The sequence below is a fragment of the Camponotus vicinus genome, unplaced genomic scaffold, assembly GCF_025532165.1.
Source record: "Camponotus vicinus isolate PSW18456_S1 unplaced genomic scaffold, iyCamVici1.0 SCAF_10, whole genome shotgun sequence".
NCBI lineage: Eukaryota > Metazoa > Arthropoda > Insecta > Hymenoptera > Formicidae > Camponotus > Camponotus vicinus.
This window is the reverse complement of record NW_028141946.1, coordinates 15,380,199-15,396,267: the sequence shown is the minus strand read 5'-3', so window position 1 is coordinate 15,396,267 and position 16,069 is coordinate 15,380,199. Positions and strand designations below refer to the sequence as shown.

At 35.2% G+C, this 16,069-nt stretch overlaps 1 protein-coding gene across 2 annotated transcripts in view; it reads right to left on the bottom strand.

Annotated features, from left to right (window-relative positions):
• Positions 1 to 3,043: 3,043 nt before the first annotated feature.
• LOC145960367 (uncharacterized) overlaps positions 3,044 to 16,069 on the bottom strand; it is a 140,946-nt gene continuing 127,920 nt past the window's right edge. For both annotated transcript variants that reach the window (XM_083079762.1, XM_083079763.1), the window contains exons 3-4: positions 7,860 to 9,309; positions 3,044 to 7,214 (exon numbers count right to left, since the gene is read on the bottom strand). In XM_083079762.1, coding sequence (XP_082935888.1) covers positions 5,773 to 7,214; positions 7,860 to 9,309 — 2,892 coding nt within the window. In that variant the 3' untranslated portion in view covers positions 3,044 to 5,772. The remainder of the gene's footprint in view (positions 7,215 to 7,859; positions 9,310 to 16,069) is intronic.

Genomic DNA, 16,069 nt, shown 5'->3' with positions numbered 1-16,069 from the left:
CTATGGCAACATTGTTTTTTATCACATAAGTAAAGTAATTTTTGTTAAACCGACACTCAAGCCATATTCTAAGGTGGGAAGAGTTAATTTTTACTATAGTATACAGTAAAAATTGACTTTGTATATATTTTTTATTTTTCTTTTCAATACTAACTTTTATCCAGCAAGTTTTGCTTTAAAACATAATAATTTCTATTATGAGAAAGTGTAAAATTTACGTTGCTTTCTTGTTTTTAAAATAATGACTAGCATTTAAGCTTATAAATTCTCGATGGTCCGCAGCTACTACCACATTATAGTAATCTTCGATATAAAATTTTCTCCGTGTATAAATAATTAAAGAATACAATATATGTAGATATAATTAAATTATTAATCTACATTATATCTTTATTATATATAATAAAATCAATATTATTATCGTTTAGGGAAGATTCTTTTCGTACACAACACGACAATCATCTCCGAGGGATGGCCATGTCGGACGGGGCACCCGTGTTAAGGGGATCCTAAAGTGACTTTTTTACCGATATAACATTATATTTCTTTTGTACCGAAATCTTATTATTAATTGCACAGAATAGTAAATGCTTCTCCACGATTAAAGTACACACAGAAACAAACCGGGAACCTCCCGATTTTATGTTAAAAAACAAAAAAAATTGAAAAATTACAATTTTTTTATCGGCTTCTGTAACAATATTTGCTTTGTATGTACAAAATAAGATAGGTCCCCACTAGATGTTGCACGAAGGAATATAAATAAACTTTTAGAAATGAGTTTAGAAGCATAATGAAAAAGATTTCGGTTTCTAAACCGAAATCTTTTTCATTATGCTTCTAACTCATTTCTAAAAGTTTATTTATATTCCTTCGTGCAATATCTAGCGGGAACCTATCTTATTTTGTACATACAAACTGCAAAACTTTTATATTAAGCAAATATTGTTACGACTTTTTTACGATTTTTCAATTTTTTTTTTGGTTTTTAACATAAAATCGGGGGTTCCCGGTTTGTTTCTGTGTGTACTTTAATCGTGGAGAAGCATTTACTATTCTGTGCAATTAATAAAAAGATTTCGATAAAAAAAGAAATATAATGTTATATCGGTAAAAAAGTCACTTTAAGATCCCTTTAAGGCATTTGACTCGTCTTTTTTAAGCGATGCGTTTCACGCGTTGCTTGCTTTCTACCTGGAGAGCCACGCGTTCAGGAATGCCGCGCGGCGATACAATCTGATTTAAATTTGACGCTATTTGCTCTTCTTACCTATGATTACCTAACGGCGGATAATTCGTTTTGCAACACGCGCCGCGCACGGTCACGCAATCTCGCCCTCATCAGCGTCTACCATCGGGGATCCACCTCCCGGCGCATAATCTGGGATGATGATTGCCGATTCATGCGTCTTTTGCGAGAGGAAAAAAAAAGCGCGGATAAATAGCTCCGCTTTTGATCGTCGGATTCAAGAGAGTGATATCCTCCGAAATTCTTCCGCGAGATGCGATTTTATTCCTAGGATAGATCTCCCCTCAGGCGAGCTTGTAATAATTTTTCTTTCGCTCGGCTTTAATGACACAGCTAATTCCTCAATAACGCGGCAGAAACGTATTCTGTTAAAATGATGCATTCAACAAGATTATTTCGTTTCTCTCGAGGTTTTCCCACGCCAACATTTCCTTTCGATCTCGTTTGACGCGCCGATTAGCATCGGAATTCCGAGCATTCCAAGTCGAAATTTTCCTCTACTTTTTAATCTTAATTTTATATCAGACATTTGTTTTAATATTTTCAACAGAATATCCTCTTTTGAAACTATTTAATCTAATCATTTTATCGAAAGTTCCCTTAAGTGAAACTGTTCGTTTACTGCCTATTTGAAGTATAAGAACAAGAATTCACGCTATATAAATTAAATCTATCAAGATCTTTGAAAATTGATAAAAATAATTAAATTTGACAAAATTAAAGTTGAAAGTAGGAATAAAATTAATACTACGATTTACACTTAACAGACAATCACACAGAGAATAAGATATATCTGTTTAATATATTTACTTAGGTGTGACGCTCGCATCATACATAGATGACTTATTTGCCGCGATCGAAACGCGTGAAGGTGAGAGATTTTTTTATATGGCTCGTTAACGTTATAAACGGGCAAATTATCAAATCATCATAGCAAATATTTTTAATCAGGTAGAATTACAACAGGCTGTAATTCGTGATTGCATGCACAATCGGTATTATGGAAAATTACGTCGCGGTTTGTTGAACGATACGCAACGATGCCTTCAAAGATATATAAAGTGTTGCCAAATTTTATCGCAAATAGAAAATGCAGTCGGCGAGACTGAAACGAAGCAAATTGGGTAATATGGGAAGAGAAAAATGTGCTCTTCCCTGCTGTGTTGTTGTAAGCGTCGTAATAAGCTCTTTTCTTATAGAAAATATTGCGAGAAATATTTAAAGTAATAAACATTTGCATAGATAACATACAATTTTTTGATATTTTATCGATAAATGAAACAAGCTACATCGAGACGACAAATCAAATTTCTATTTCTGTACTTCGTTAGTCGAAGTTTTAGCCTACTCTCTATTTATAACATTGTCTATGTCGATAATTCAGTTCCCCAAGTCTTGTAATATCGTTGTAAATTCATGTATCTATTGCAGGTATAATATCTACTAATAATAACACTTGGTGACTTTCTTATAAAGATATAATGCAAAGAACAAAATTGAAGATTAGCACTATAAATCGTATAAAAAGATACATAAAGAGAAAAATAGACTTTCCTAAATTTTTACAATTACATAATAATTATGTAATTATTAATGACATGTCTCTATTTTTATGGAAATATTTTTACATATACTTTTATAACACATGAAAAGGAATAAGGAATAATATTAGAAGATATGAAATAAATAACAATGAGCAAAGAATATATGAAAATAGAAAATGTATTGTACAAAACTTATACATATACAATTCTTATATTTAAATATTTTATTTTCGTAATTTGCATTAGTAACAATGTTGTTAAATCGATAACTGTCTAAATAACGATGTCAATTAGGCATTGTGTATAAAATATATAAATTGAGTAAGTTGTTCTTTGTAACAAAACTCAATTTCAATTTCAAAAACAAATTTCAATCTTTACTTAGGTCTTCCACAGCCAATAATTGCTAATTAATCGAATAAAACTTCGAGTTTTAGTATGATAATAATTAGCGATCTCGAATCAATTCGTTGTTGTAAAATGTAAACAAATGATGTTTATCTCAATGATTCACTTATAAACTCAGATTTTGTTGCGGTGAAAAATAAAAATCTTATTCAGTGAAACACACATATTAAAGTTACTTTAATTCGATAATTGAATCTTTCTCTTGTTATTTTACGTAAAACAGCTCCGAAACAAAACGCTTATAGTATGTGCGTAGTCTAAATATACATATATATAAAAAAAATACAAATTATATATAAAATATATATAAAAAAGATATAAAAAGATACAAACTTCTAATATGTATAAACTACAAGTCTAATATATATATAAAAATACAAAAAGATATCATTACAAAAATTTTTCTAATAAAACAAACCTTTAAGAAGTTAAATTGCTTTTACAATAATTAGAATAAAACTCTTTTGTTTAAATGCAATTAAAATGAGTAAACCAGATAAATAAAAGCGCAACAATAACAAATGTAAAAATAATATAATATTACTAATAAAATTATAATAATACTAATAAAATTTCAATTTATTTAATATCATAATCATAAACATTTTGATTCTCTTCGATCCTACTTTCAGTAGGTTAACAATCTGGAGATTTAACATGAATAACATGAGTAACAAATATGAATATTATAAGAGTACATGAAACGCAATCATCACACTTCGTGAGAATGTTAATTATTATAAAAGTTTTAAAAATTAAAAGTTACAAAAATAAAATTTACAAATCAATGTCAAACACTAGTTAGACTTTTTGTAATCGATAAATATTTTAACAAATTGGTATCGCTCTGCAAGTTTAAATTATATTTTTTTGTCTCTTAATATGATTCATTCCTGAAATCAATCTTTTTTTAAATTGTAAGTTAAATTAATTATATAAAGAAAATAATTCGGATCTCTTAATAGTTGCACTATTGCATGAATGATTTTTAATTAGATATTATCATGTGCTGCGTTTATATCGTAATGAATTATCTTAATTTTCTTATCATATAGATATATATGATACATTTATGATAGTAAATGTAAGTATTTTCAACGTAAGAAACAAGAGAAAAAGAGAGAGAGAAAGAAATTTAAGGACGTAACAAATAATTGAACTACTCGATTATGACCCCGGAAATTGACCACTCATCGTTCGGACGTTCATAATATTCATAATTTATATTATTTTCTCAGATTATTAACTTTTCGTACTGAAGAAGATTAAAACGTTTATGATTATGATATTAAATAAGCTGAAATTTTATTAGTAATATTATATTATTTGCGCCTGTTACACACTGTTGCGCAGAATTGGGAAGTAACGTCCGTTACCGTTACTTTTTTTCGGTAATGATCATTATTATTTTCTGCCTGTAACGGTAACATTTTTACAGTAATGATAACGAATTTAACCGTTACTTTTATTGTTACCTAATTATCTCTATTTAAATCAGCATGAGCAGTTGTTATATTGAATATACATAGTTACATAATAAATGCTTATCGATGATTTGATCGATGTTAAAAATCAATGATTAGCTTAACTATAACAGTGTGGATGCATCCAACAGCATGATTGCTCACTAATTGTTAATGGCTAAGTAGCAATGTGATTGGTTGGCTTCAAAGGTAAAAACTAATCATAAAAACTAATTAATTTTATTGCTCTTTAGTCGTTATAAATAAAAATATATATGATATTAATAACTCAATCGTAATTCTGTAATTCCCGATTCTTTGAAATCGAAAAATTTTAATATTAAAAAGTAACTAAGAAACGTAACAGAACGTTACTTTTTTAGAAACAGTAACGAGTTACTTTTCAAAATTGATAACGAGAAACGGTAATGAATTTTTACGAAAAATAACAGTAACGGTTATTGACACGTTACTTTTTTGAAGTAACATTCCCAACTCTGCTGTTGCACTTGGATTCTTATTTTTGCACGGTTTATTTATTTAAATTGATTTTAATATGTATATTAAATCTAAATATTTATTATTTATATACGATCTCAACAATATTATAGTAAAAAATCATGTAAATATTATTCTTTTGCGCTTCCAAAACTATGTTACTTTACTTTCATTATATTCAACAATATTTTGTAGACAACAATTTCAGATATTTTCACTTTACACAAAATATAAAATATATACAAAATATAACGTTTTATAAAATATATAACAAATATATTGCGATTAAAATGAAAAAACTATAAAAAACTAATGTTAGATCATTAAAATCGAAATAAATTAGAACAACAAATGATTGAAAGTGCAAATTTCCAATAATAAGTACACATAGAATAAAATGTGATAAAATTTACGTTACAAAGAAAAATTTTTTTCTTGTTACGAAGGAAGAATTGTAAATTAATCCTTCTCTGTCGATTCAGTAGTCTTCATTTTTTTTAGAAATTTAAATAACGCAAGACATCTAAAATATTTCTCCTTTCTTTAGATATCTAATATGATGTTCTTCAGACGCCCTACTATTTAAATCATGCTATCATTTATGATCGCGTTAATTCTCCACTTGAGTAGCCGTCAGCTCATCATATTGTACAGATGGTACCATAGGCGGCTTGAAGCCGTACTCCATCTTTGACTGCCTGAAGCTTCCGGGATATTGCGTTTCCGGCTGCCTGGACCTCCTCAGGGCGAGGGTAGTTGCCGACGCTGGCGACGACTTTGTCTTGTTCTGCGAGGTTTTACGCGGGGGCGCGAGGCCCACGTATACGTTGTCCTTGTTTCTCTCCACCAGATTGTACACAATCTGCTGTCGGAAGGGTACCGCCGTGTATGTCGGCGACGCGACCGCTTGCGGCCGCAGCACTACGTGGCTATTGTATTTCCTCGGCAGTATCATCAATTTAACATCGGTAAAGGGCACGTAGCTCTTGCCGACGTCGATATTATAATCGTACGTCACCGGTCTGCCGTAAGGAGGGATGCCGAGGGACGCGTTCGTCCCGATCTGCGGCTCGAAGGCGACGGAATCGCCGCCGCGAGGATTCCCGGAAGTTGGCTTCTGTCGATACTTGGCTTGAACATCGTTGAGTTTGCTCGGATCGATCGAGCCGCCGCTGTCGGCCGGTCTCTCCGCGTCCGGGGGATACGGTCGAGGAGAGGGTGGTAACCGTGCGAGTGTCGTTGGCCTCTCCGTCGGCGTCGGTAGTCGCAGCGATGGATGATAGGAGGAAACAGGCTGTACCAGCAGCCGCTGAACCGTGTACGGCATCCTCTTCTCGACCAGCCGCTCCACGTGGACGGGATAGACGTGCGGCACACGTATCTGTTTCTCGACCAGCGGCGCGTGCACGTGGTACAGCTGGGGCACCGGCACCTGCACCCGTTTTTCGACCACCCGCTCCACCGGGTATGGCACTTTCCTCTCGACTACCTTCTCGACCTCGATCGGGTGCGGCACATGAACCGTCTTCTCGATCGGATAGGGTCGCGGGATCGGCACCACGAAACCGCCGTTGGTGGACGAACCGTCGGGAATGATCTTGAGGAGGAGCTGCGGCACTTCCGGTCGTCTTACATCCGGCGTTCGGAATTGGTGATCGATTATCGGCTGCTGATTCGACTGCGGCTGCTGTTGCTCGGATCGATACGTCTCGCTTGCTGACTCCTGCCTCGTAGTACCTGCATAAGTGAGGACCTTTGTAGCCTGCAATGACGCGCTGCCATCATCCTTGAAGCTATGTCGCACGTTGGATGACTGATCGTACGACGTGTCATCGAACTGATTCGGTACCAGCAGAATCGGCCGCATGTCGTTATACTTGTACGGTTGCAATTCGACAGAAGTCTCGATAGGTGATTGCTCGCGGACGCTTGTCGGGTATTCGGCGATCAAAGTCGAGGCCGTTGGTTTACCAAGGTTATCCTCGAGAGAGTTGTATTGGTTAGGTCGGGTGAACTTCTGCTCGGATGCCTTAATGACGCTTTGCTCGGTACCTGGAACGGAAGTACTCGGTATATCAACGTGTTGTCTGCCGCATTCCTCTCTCGCGGGTGAAACCTGGCAATTTACGATGCGTGCTCCGATCCGTAAAATGCGCGCGTATTATTACGCGCATTATACGGGCGAGCATTAATTTCGATGTTGCGTGTTAACTAAGCTAGAACTTGCGTAATACACAAATGTCGGCTCTTATCCGCGAATTTTAATATAACGAAAGTTAATATTTCTTCGAAATGTATTAGTAAGGTTTTTCAATTTTATGGACCGGATAATTGAATACAATGACTAAGAGAATTAAATTAATAAATAAAAATTAATTAAGAAATAAAAATAGAAAGTACCCCAGACAGCACAAAAAGGCCAAAAGATGTCTTAAAGACGTCTAGAGGACTTTAAGGCGTCTTTAAGTCGTCTTTTAGATATCTTTTGGACATGAGTGCTGTCTGGGACGCGTGTTATTTCAACGTCAATTTTTATAATATTTATCACAATTTTAAACGCTGCGATTAAAATCTGATTTTTTTCTAATATCGACTACTTGTATATCTTACATATAAATTATTTATTAATTTAAATAGGATAAAAAAACATAAAAAATCAATCGACGAGGGAAGAAATATCGATCGATGTAACCTTACCTCGATAGATATCGTAATTCGACCGTGACTCTGATTGCTCATCCTGACCATATGGCTGGTTCGATTTCCCGATATTGTTTGTATCGATGACACCGAGGTTGGAGGTCTGCTGGATGTATACCGGAGGATAATGAATCTCGTGCACCGGTGCAGTATGATAAATCTCGACGGACTTTTGAATTTCGACAGAATTGTCGGATACTTTTTGCGTGACGGCCTCAGCCAACTTCTCTCCCTCTCTCTTGCCTTGAAAACTCTCATCCTTATAATCGATCCGCGATCGATTTTCGACGTCACTCTCGACAAACTTCTTATCCGCCGACAAACGCTGTAGATCGTCCTGGAGATAATCCTGGAGGTAGTCCTTGGTGTCTGTTGCGGCGGATTGCTCGCTGTCGTCCATCGAACCGATCTCGTCGGCGTTCATCAGAGCGATCCCGACCTGCAGCGGGTTCAGCACGATCGAGGAAGTCTGTATGACATTTGAAGTCGCCGGTCTGGAGCCTTCGGCGTAGTTTTCCGGCGTAATTTCCGAGTCCTCGATTGACCTAAACGCTCCGGCATCACTATCGTCCAGATAATCAACCATAATCTCTGGAATCTCTTTATCAACTAAATCAGGTACTACGATGGGACCTGAAAATTTCATTGACTGTAACGAAGGACTGATCTCCACGGACGTCGATGATGACACTCGCACGATGCTCTTCTCGACGGATTCCGCAGACCTCTCCGTCACTTTGTCCGCAGTATCGTTGTACGCTCGGGACGACCTCGCTTGTAGGGTCTGAAGATTTTCGGGCACGACATCGTTCTCATCTATAATCGAAGCGACATCGGTTTCCACTGGTGCCGAAGACACTTCCGTCGTGGTTTCGACATTGAAAATTTCCTCGGAATTGTACATTTTCGGTTCATCAGAGTCCTTGAAAGATGGCGGATCATATGTCGAATCACTTCCTTTCTTCAACGCGAACACGTAAGGCTCTGATGTGACGGACATGTAAGCTCGACCGTCCCCGTCCTCGGACGGCGACACGGTGCTGCCGAAGGGCTTCCGGATACTCGCATACCCGTCATCCTTTCGACCTTTGTCGCCGACAGGCCGAACGGTATTCCTGTTGCTCAGATGATCCTGCCGCATCCTCTGTCCAAAACTGCCGGCATTCTGGATGAGAAGGACCTCTTCTGGCTCGATGTATCCAAACTCGCGACTTCGCTCTTTAAACGAATAATCATCGATCGTTTCGGCGAGCGGCGTCGCATAGATCGCTTCCGGTGTGGAAGAATCGCTCGCAAAAATGCCACTCGAGCCTCTCTCATCGGCGCGAATCGCCGATTCGAGCGAATCGGCGTCAGGATGATCCTCGGTGCTCGCCTGCTCGGAACTCCTCGCTTCTACACCCGTCACGTAAAATCGCGTTATTTGCTTCTCCGTGTAATCAACAACCTGAAAAATGAGTCGGTTAAAGAGGCCGTCCAGAAAATTTGCGGTTGCTCGGGATAATTTCACCGCGAAAGCTACGTTGAGAAATTGCAGAACTGTATTCCTCACAGAATCCTATGGAAGCATTAATCATATTATTCTGCAACTATTCCGCGGAATGTATGTAATCAATTTTATGAAAGGATTGAATAAAAGAGGATATTTGAATCAGATATTTCATTTTTTATATAATTCTCAATTTATATATTTTAGTATCATCAATAATATTTTGTTTCTAGAATTGTTGATTTACATATTAATGTTAAATCGAATAAATTTATCGAGGACATGTCCCTCTCTCAAGAGACGATTCAAAAATAAATTTTACACATTTTGCGTTTAAAATATCTGTACATATTTGCAGAAACTGTAGCGAAACGAGGAATAAAATTAATCAAAAGGCTGCAGATTAGAAATCGATCATAAAACGTGCACATCGAGTTAGAAATTAGCAAGAACTATGTTAAATACGTTTTATATACAGGGTGTCCCAAAAGTCCCGGAACGGTCGAATATTTCATAAACTATGCACTTTAGAAAGAAATGTTTCAGACAAAAGTTGTATGGCTTGAAGGGGGCCATAAGATGACGTCATTGGTTTGATCTTGAAAAGTCGTTTGAAGGTCACGTGAAGATCACCTTGAATTTCTTAAATAGAACTCCCTATTTTTTGTTACTTATTCTTGTAGCTTATCTCGAGAGCTTTCCAAAACACTATAATAAAGTATTTCTTTATTGAGTATTTTTCGAGTTATGAGGCTTGAAATAATTTCTTAATTTTACATAAACCATAAAATATCTAGTAAAATATTCATTTTTCGATTATCTTACCTTAATATTTTTATGTACAAAATAATGAGAGGAATCAATTGGTGTAAAGAAAATACATAGTTATTTTTAAGAAAAAATATGTAATTGTTAATTGCAAATTACATATTTTTTCTTCGAAACAACTATGTTTTTTCTTTACACCAATTGATTCCTCTCATTATTTTGTACATAAAAGTATTAAGGTAAGATAATCGAAAAATGAATATTTTACTAGATATTTTATGGTTTATGTAAAATTAAGAAATTATTTCAAGCCTCATAACTCGAAAAGTACTCAATAAAGAAATACTTTATTATAGTGTTTTGGAAAGCTCTTGAGATAAGCTATAAGAATAAGTAACAAAAAATAGGGGGTTCTATTTAAGAAATTAAAGGTGACCTTCACGTGTCCTTCAAACAACTTTTCAAGGTCAAACCAATGACGCCATCTTATGGCCCCCTTCAAGCCATACAACTTTTGTCTGAAACATTTCTTTCTAAAGTGCATAGTTTATGAAATATTCGACCGTTCCGGGACTTTTGGGACACCCTGTATATATAAATCGTTATTTCCCTTTCACTCTTCGGGGCTCTTTAAATGCGGATGGTGATGGGATTCGCGCAGGGGAAACGAAATCATCGAGATCATCCGGTGTTGATGCAATCACGATTGTCTCGTCTTCCGCTCATTTTCAAAATTATTTTTATGAGAATATTAATGTAATTATAACGTAAATAATGCGCCAAAAAATCGAATTATTATTTCATAAGTAATTTTAATTGTATTTAATTATATTCGACTTTAAAATATCTCGTTAAGCAATCTTTCTCATCCTGTCACGTTGAATTTACGTTTATTTTTTTCTGTTAAGGTATCTTCGCATCGATGCTCATCGACTCGATGAGACGAAACGAGACTCGCGATCGTATCCTGGCGCTGCGGATTTCCAAATGGAGCAAATCGCGATGACCCAGAAGATATTTTGTGGAGGAAGAAAGGCGCGAAGAGCATAGCGGCAAAAATCAATGACGAACGAGTATTGACTATTGAGAGACAACAATGTCGGCACACTTTTTCGCGAGCGAAAAAAAAATTTACCGGCGAAATCTCCATGCGTTCCACTTTGATAACTAAATTTACATCACCTTATACATAGACGCGCGCAGAGTGTTAACAATGATTGATAAGACGAGAAAGATTATTAAGAAGCTAATTATAACGAGCTTCCTCGAAACTGTGGCGTTTAGTAAAGACTCGCGAATGGAAATCTCATTATTGAGAGAAATAATTAGCCAATAAGTTTCCTTGAAGAAAGAGAGTTCAAAAACGAAAGCCGCAGTTATAACTAACATTTAATCTCCCGAAGAATTTGCTGGATACCCGACAAAAACAGTTACGTCACATCCTCGTCGAATCGACGTATTTTACGTGGCTTACGTGGATGCAGATTTATCCACGAATTATCTACGTGGATACAACTTTCTTTTTTCATTATTACATCGAGGTAATTTATTCTCGAAATATCAATGTAGATTTCATGTGGATATTTCTATTGAAATTATGATTAATCATTCAACGACTCGGTAATATTGTAATGTTAAAAGATATTTTATTAAAATTTTTCAATTGTAATTTTGTATCTGAAATATTTCAGAAATATACCTGCATCATGTTTTTTATAATACAATATTTATAATATTTATATTATAATATTATAATATTTATATTTTATATAATATTGTATTTGCAATATTTCTGAAATCTTTCAGAAAGATAAAAAAGTTTGCTAAAAAAAAGATTATATTTGTATGTTTCTAAATATGTACTAGTACATATGTATATAGAATATGCTTCCTCGCTTTGCCGCTATGCGGCGCTGCATCAAATTAGCTAATTCGTATTCAACTTTTCGTCATAAAGTGTATATAAAGAACTGGTACTAACACGGTCCGAAGTTTATTTTTTCTTTTAAGGACCGTCTACGATGGAAGTAATATTGATGGAGTGGACGGTGGAGTAAGGCGTAAGTGAATGGTTCTTTTCCATTTCGCATTACTCCTAGTCTTACGCCTTACTCCACCGTCCACTCCACCGATATTATTTTCATTGTAAACGGTCCTTTAGTCAGTTTAATTTAATAAACTGATTTAATTTAAAATAATTTGTTTAATAATCTGGATCGCTTGTTGGGATTCAGAATATGGAACAGATTATTTGAAATTAAACGGATAAATGGGAGATAGCCTATTTATTGCGTATATTAAAAATAAAATATAAATAAAAATAAAATTATTCTTATGGCCGAGTGTATTTATATACTTTTATAAATGTCCAAGATATTCACTTATCAAAAATGAAAAAAGTAATATGTCTCGAAAGTTCATGAAATTTTCACATAGATTCCACGTAGATTCTAGTACCGTTTTTGAGCGGATTATCCACTCGAATATCCACGTGGATTCAACGATATTAATCTACGTAGTAATAACGTGGATTTCACGTACTGTTTTTGTCGGGTATGTCCATCGACATCGGGAGAGGGAAGCAGCCAGTTCTCGAAAAGAATGCCCGGGACGGGCACACCCCGTGTTGCAAAAAGAAGAACGGCATCCCGTCGCGGAGGCTGAAAATAACGCACCTTAGACGTTATAGACGTTGCGCGAGATGAGAGAAAGGTGCAGTTACGGTGTCCGAGCCACCGAGCTCCCTTTCTCCCGTATCGTTCGAGCGAAAAGAGAGGAGAAACGGGAAAGATGCGTCGCATTCTTGCACCACGCGCGCGCGCAAAAGAAAAACCAGTGAGAGTCGCGTATAAATCCCGATGGTCCAGCGAGAACGAACGGGGCATGCTGATATGTCCTCATTCTCATCTCACCGACCGGTGAGGTCCTTTACTTTCCCTTTACTTGCCGAAACTGCCATGTTTCTCTCTTTCTTTTTCTCTCTCGCGGAGTTTATGTGCTTTTAATTGGAGAATTCGACGCGTGGCAAAGACGTAAATTCATAAGATTTACTTCAAATATGAAGAGTTGTTTTTTTCTCTCAAATGGATCTTATATAAATTGTGAATTTACTTTGTCGTTTTATATCGAAAATTCTTTAGTGATAATTACATTTCTAAAAATTTTTAATTCAATTAACAGCTTTGTCGAATAAATGTTAAGTAAGATCTATTTGGAACTAACTCTCTCTAGGGAAAATAAGATTTTGTTGTTTCTTTACATTTGTAAAAAGTTTAATTTGGAATTTATAAATCCTAATCAAGATAAATATTTTTTTATAAATAACTTTTACGCAACATTATTTTTATAATGGAAAATTATATTATTATATTATATGTACATGAATATGTACAAAATTGTAATATCGTACTTTTAAAGACTCGTGTTTCCTTCCGGAATATATTTTAATGTGTCTTTTATATGTGACCTGATTTGCATGATATTTTTAACACACTGGGAATTTTTTTGCACGCGTTACGGATCTGTAATAGCGCGTGGATGCGTAAATATTACGGATAAATCAAGAGATAACCGACTGCGTATTTACCGTTCGGCTCGTCCGACACGGATATAGAGAGAGAAGTGGTGCATCGAAATAAATAATAACGAAGCAGTGCTACTTTGTAGCGGCAAATGTGCCAATAAAGAAACGATCGTAAATTTGTCGGAGGCAATATATAGGTTTCTACAGTTGAAGCGAGCGTAGCCTTACCTTTCCAGTGTGATATATGATTGATATACAGGGTGTCCTAGACCACCCGTACACCCCTTTTCTTTCAAAAACTAAGCATTTTAGAGAAAAACGTTTTCGACAAAAATTGTATGGTTTTGAGGGGAACATAAGATGGTGTCATTGGTTTGACCTTGGATGGCATCGTTAAGGTCAAGGACACCTTTAATTTCTTAAATGGAACCACCTATTTTTTATTGCATATTCTTATAGCTTATGTCGAGAGCTTTCCAAAACACTATAATAAAGTATTTTTTCATCAAGTACTTTTCGAGTTATAAGGCTTGAAATAATTTCTTAATTTTACATAAACCATAAAATATCTAGTAAAATATTCATTTTTCAATTATCTTACCTTAATACTTTTATGTACAAAATAATGAGAGGAATCGATTGGTGTAAAGAAAACACATAATTGTTTCGAAAAAAAAAAATGTAATTGTTAATTGCAAATTACATTTTTTTTTTCGAAACAATTTTGTGTTTTCTTTACACCAATTGATTCCTCTCATTATTTTGTACATAAAAGTATTAAGGTAAGATAATCGAAAAATGAATATTTTACTAGATATTTTATGGTTTATGTAAAATTAAGAAATTATTTCAAGTCTTATAACTCGAAAAGTACTTGATGAAAAAATACTTTATTATAGTGTTTTGGAAAGCTCTCGAGATAAGCTATAAGAATATGCAATAAAAAATAGGTGGTTCCATTTAAGAAATTAAAGGTGTCCTTGACCTCACCTTAACGATGCCATCCAAGGTCAAACCAATGACACCATCTTATGTTCCCCTCAAAACCATACAATTTTTGTCGAAAACGTTTTTCTCTAAAATGCTTAGTTTTTGAAAGAAAAGGGGTGTACGGGTGGTCTAGGTCACCCTGTATATGAAACATGTCGAAAACAACTTTCTCCGTGCATTGTTTCGCCGTCACGACGGAATAAATATCGACCCGCATCACATTAGGCAAAAATCCTTTGTTTCGAATAATATTGCAAGGAATGCATCCCACAATACAATGATAATGCACGAGTAGTGTCTCAATTTATTTGTTCATCGCCTTTTTATCGAGAGACGAGAACATCGACAAAATAAGTTGAAGTTGGAGGATTTTCGCAATCTATAATTTGAAATTCTTTTCGAAAGAAGTCGAGAAGATTGATGGATCGAAACCGAAATTTTCTTCAGCCTCCGGATAATGAGATCAAATCGTGATCGTCAATCGATTCGTCTCTCCTGAGTTGCGTGACATTGTGTAACACGTTTGCGCGACGATGCATCCCATCGAAACGAACAGCAATCATCGCCGGGGGAACGAATTTACGTCCGCGTGTGGCCACTTTCACTGGCGAGTTTCCTTTTTAACGCGAGGAAAATGCGTGCGCTCTCCGTCGTATTGGTCACCGTGCATTTTACCTTGCCCGTGACAGCGTTCCGCTAGCGGAATTAATTCAACCCCGGGGTATTTGTCCAGCTTGCGTCAATTTCACCCGTATATACTAATGCTCGCCGATTAATCCGCTCGCCGGGACGCGACTCGCGCTTACACGTCACGCGGAATCGTGCATTTTCACCGTTTATTCCTAAACGGTATGAAGCGTTCGACTTCGCGTGACAGAGTACAAAGGAAACTGAACAACTTGCACATTACTATTGTACGAGAGAGCATTTACCTTTAAGCAAAACAAAGAAGATCGCATTTATACGGTTATCTTCAAAAACTAATATTTTGGATAAAAAGATGTTAGGAAATAAATCTATATTTTTTGCTGCAATTTTTATTATAGTTTATTACATTTATTATTATTATAGATTTTAATTTGCAATTTATAAGAAAATTAGTAATTTTATCCATAGTTTTAAATTATACAATATGCAAAAATAGACTCCAATTTTATATAAGAATTTTATAATGTTTGAAGCTCATATATTTTTTTTCATATTTTTTTATTTGTGATAGAATTTTTTATTGGTTTTTATTTTATCTTTGAAGTTATATACAGGGCGTTCTTTGCGATGAAACTCATAAACTTTTAAAATGTATTATAGAGTTCATTTTAAGCAAAAAATTACTAAGTGTCAAAATAGAAAATAGCTGGTAATTTTAGTAGAGTACAAGAAAAAAATAAAAATTTTTCTGTTTTTTTATTATATTAAAAAATACTTAATTTCTTAATT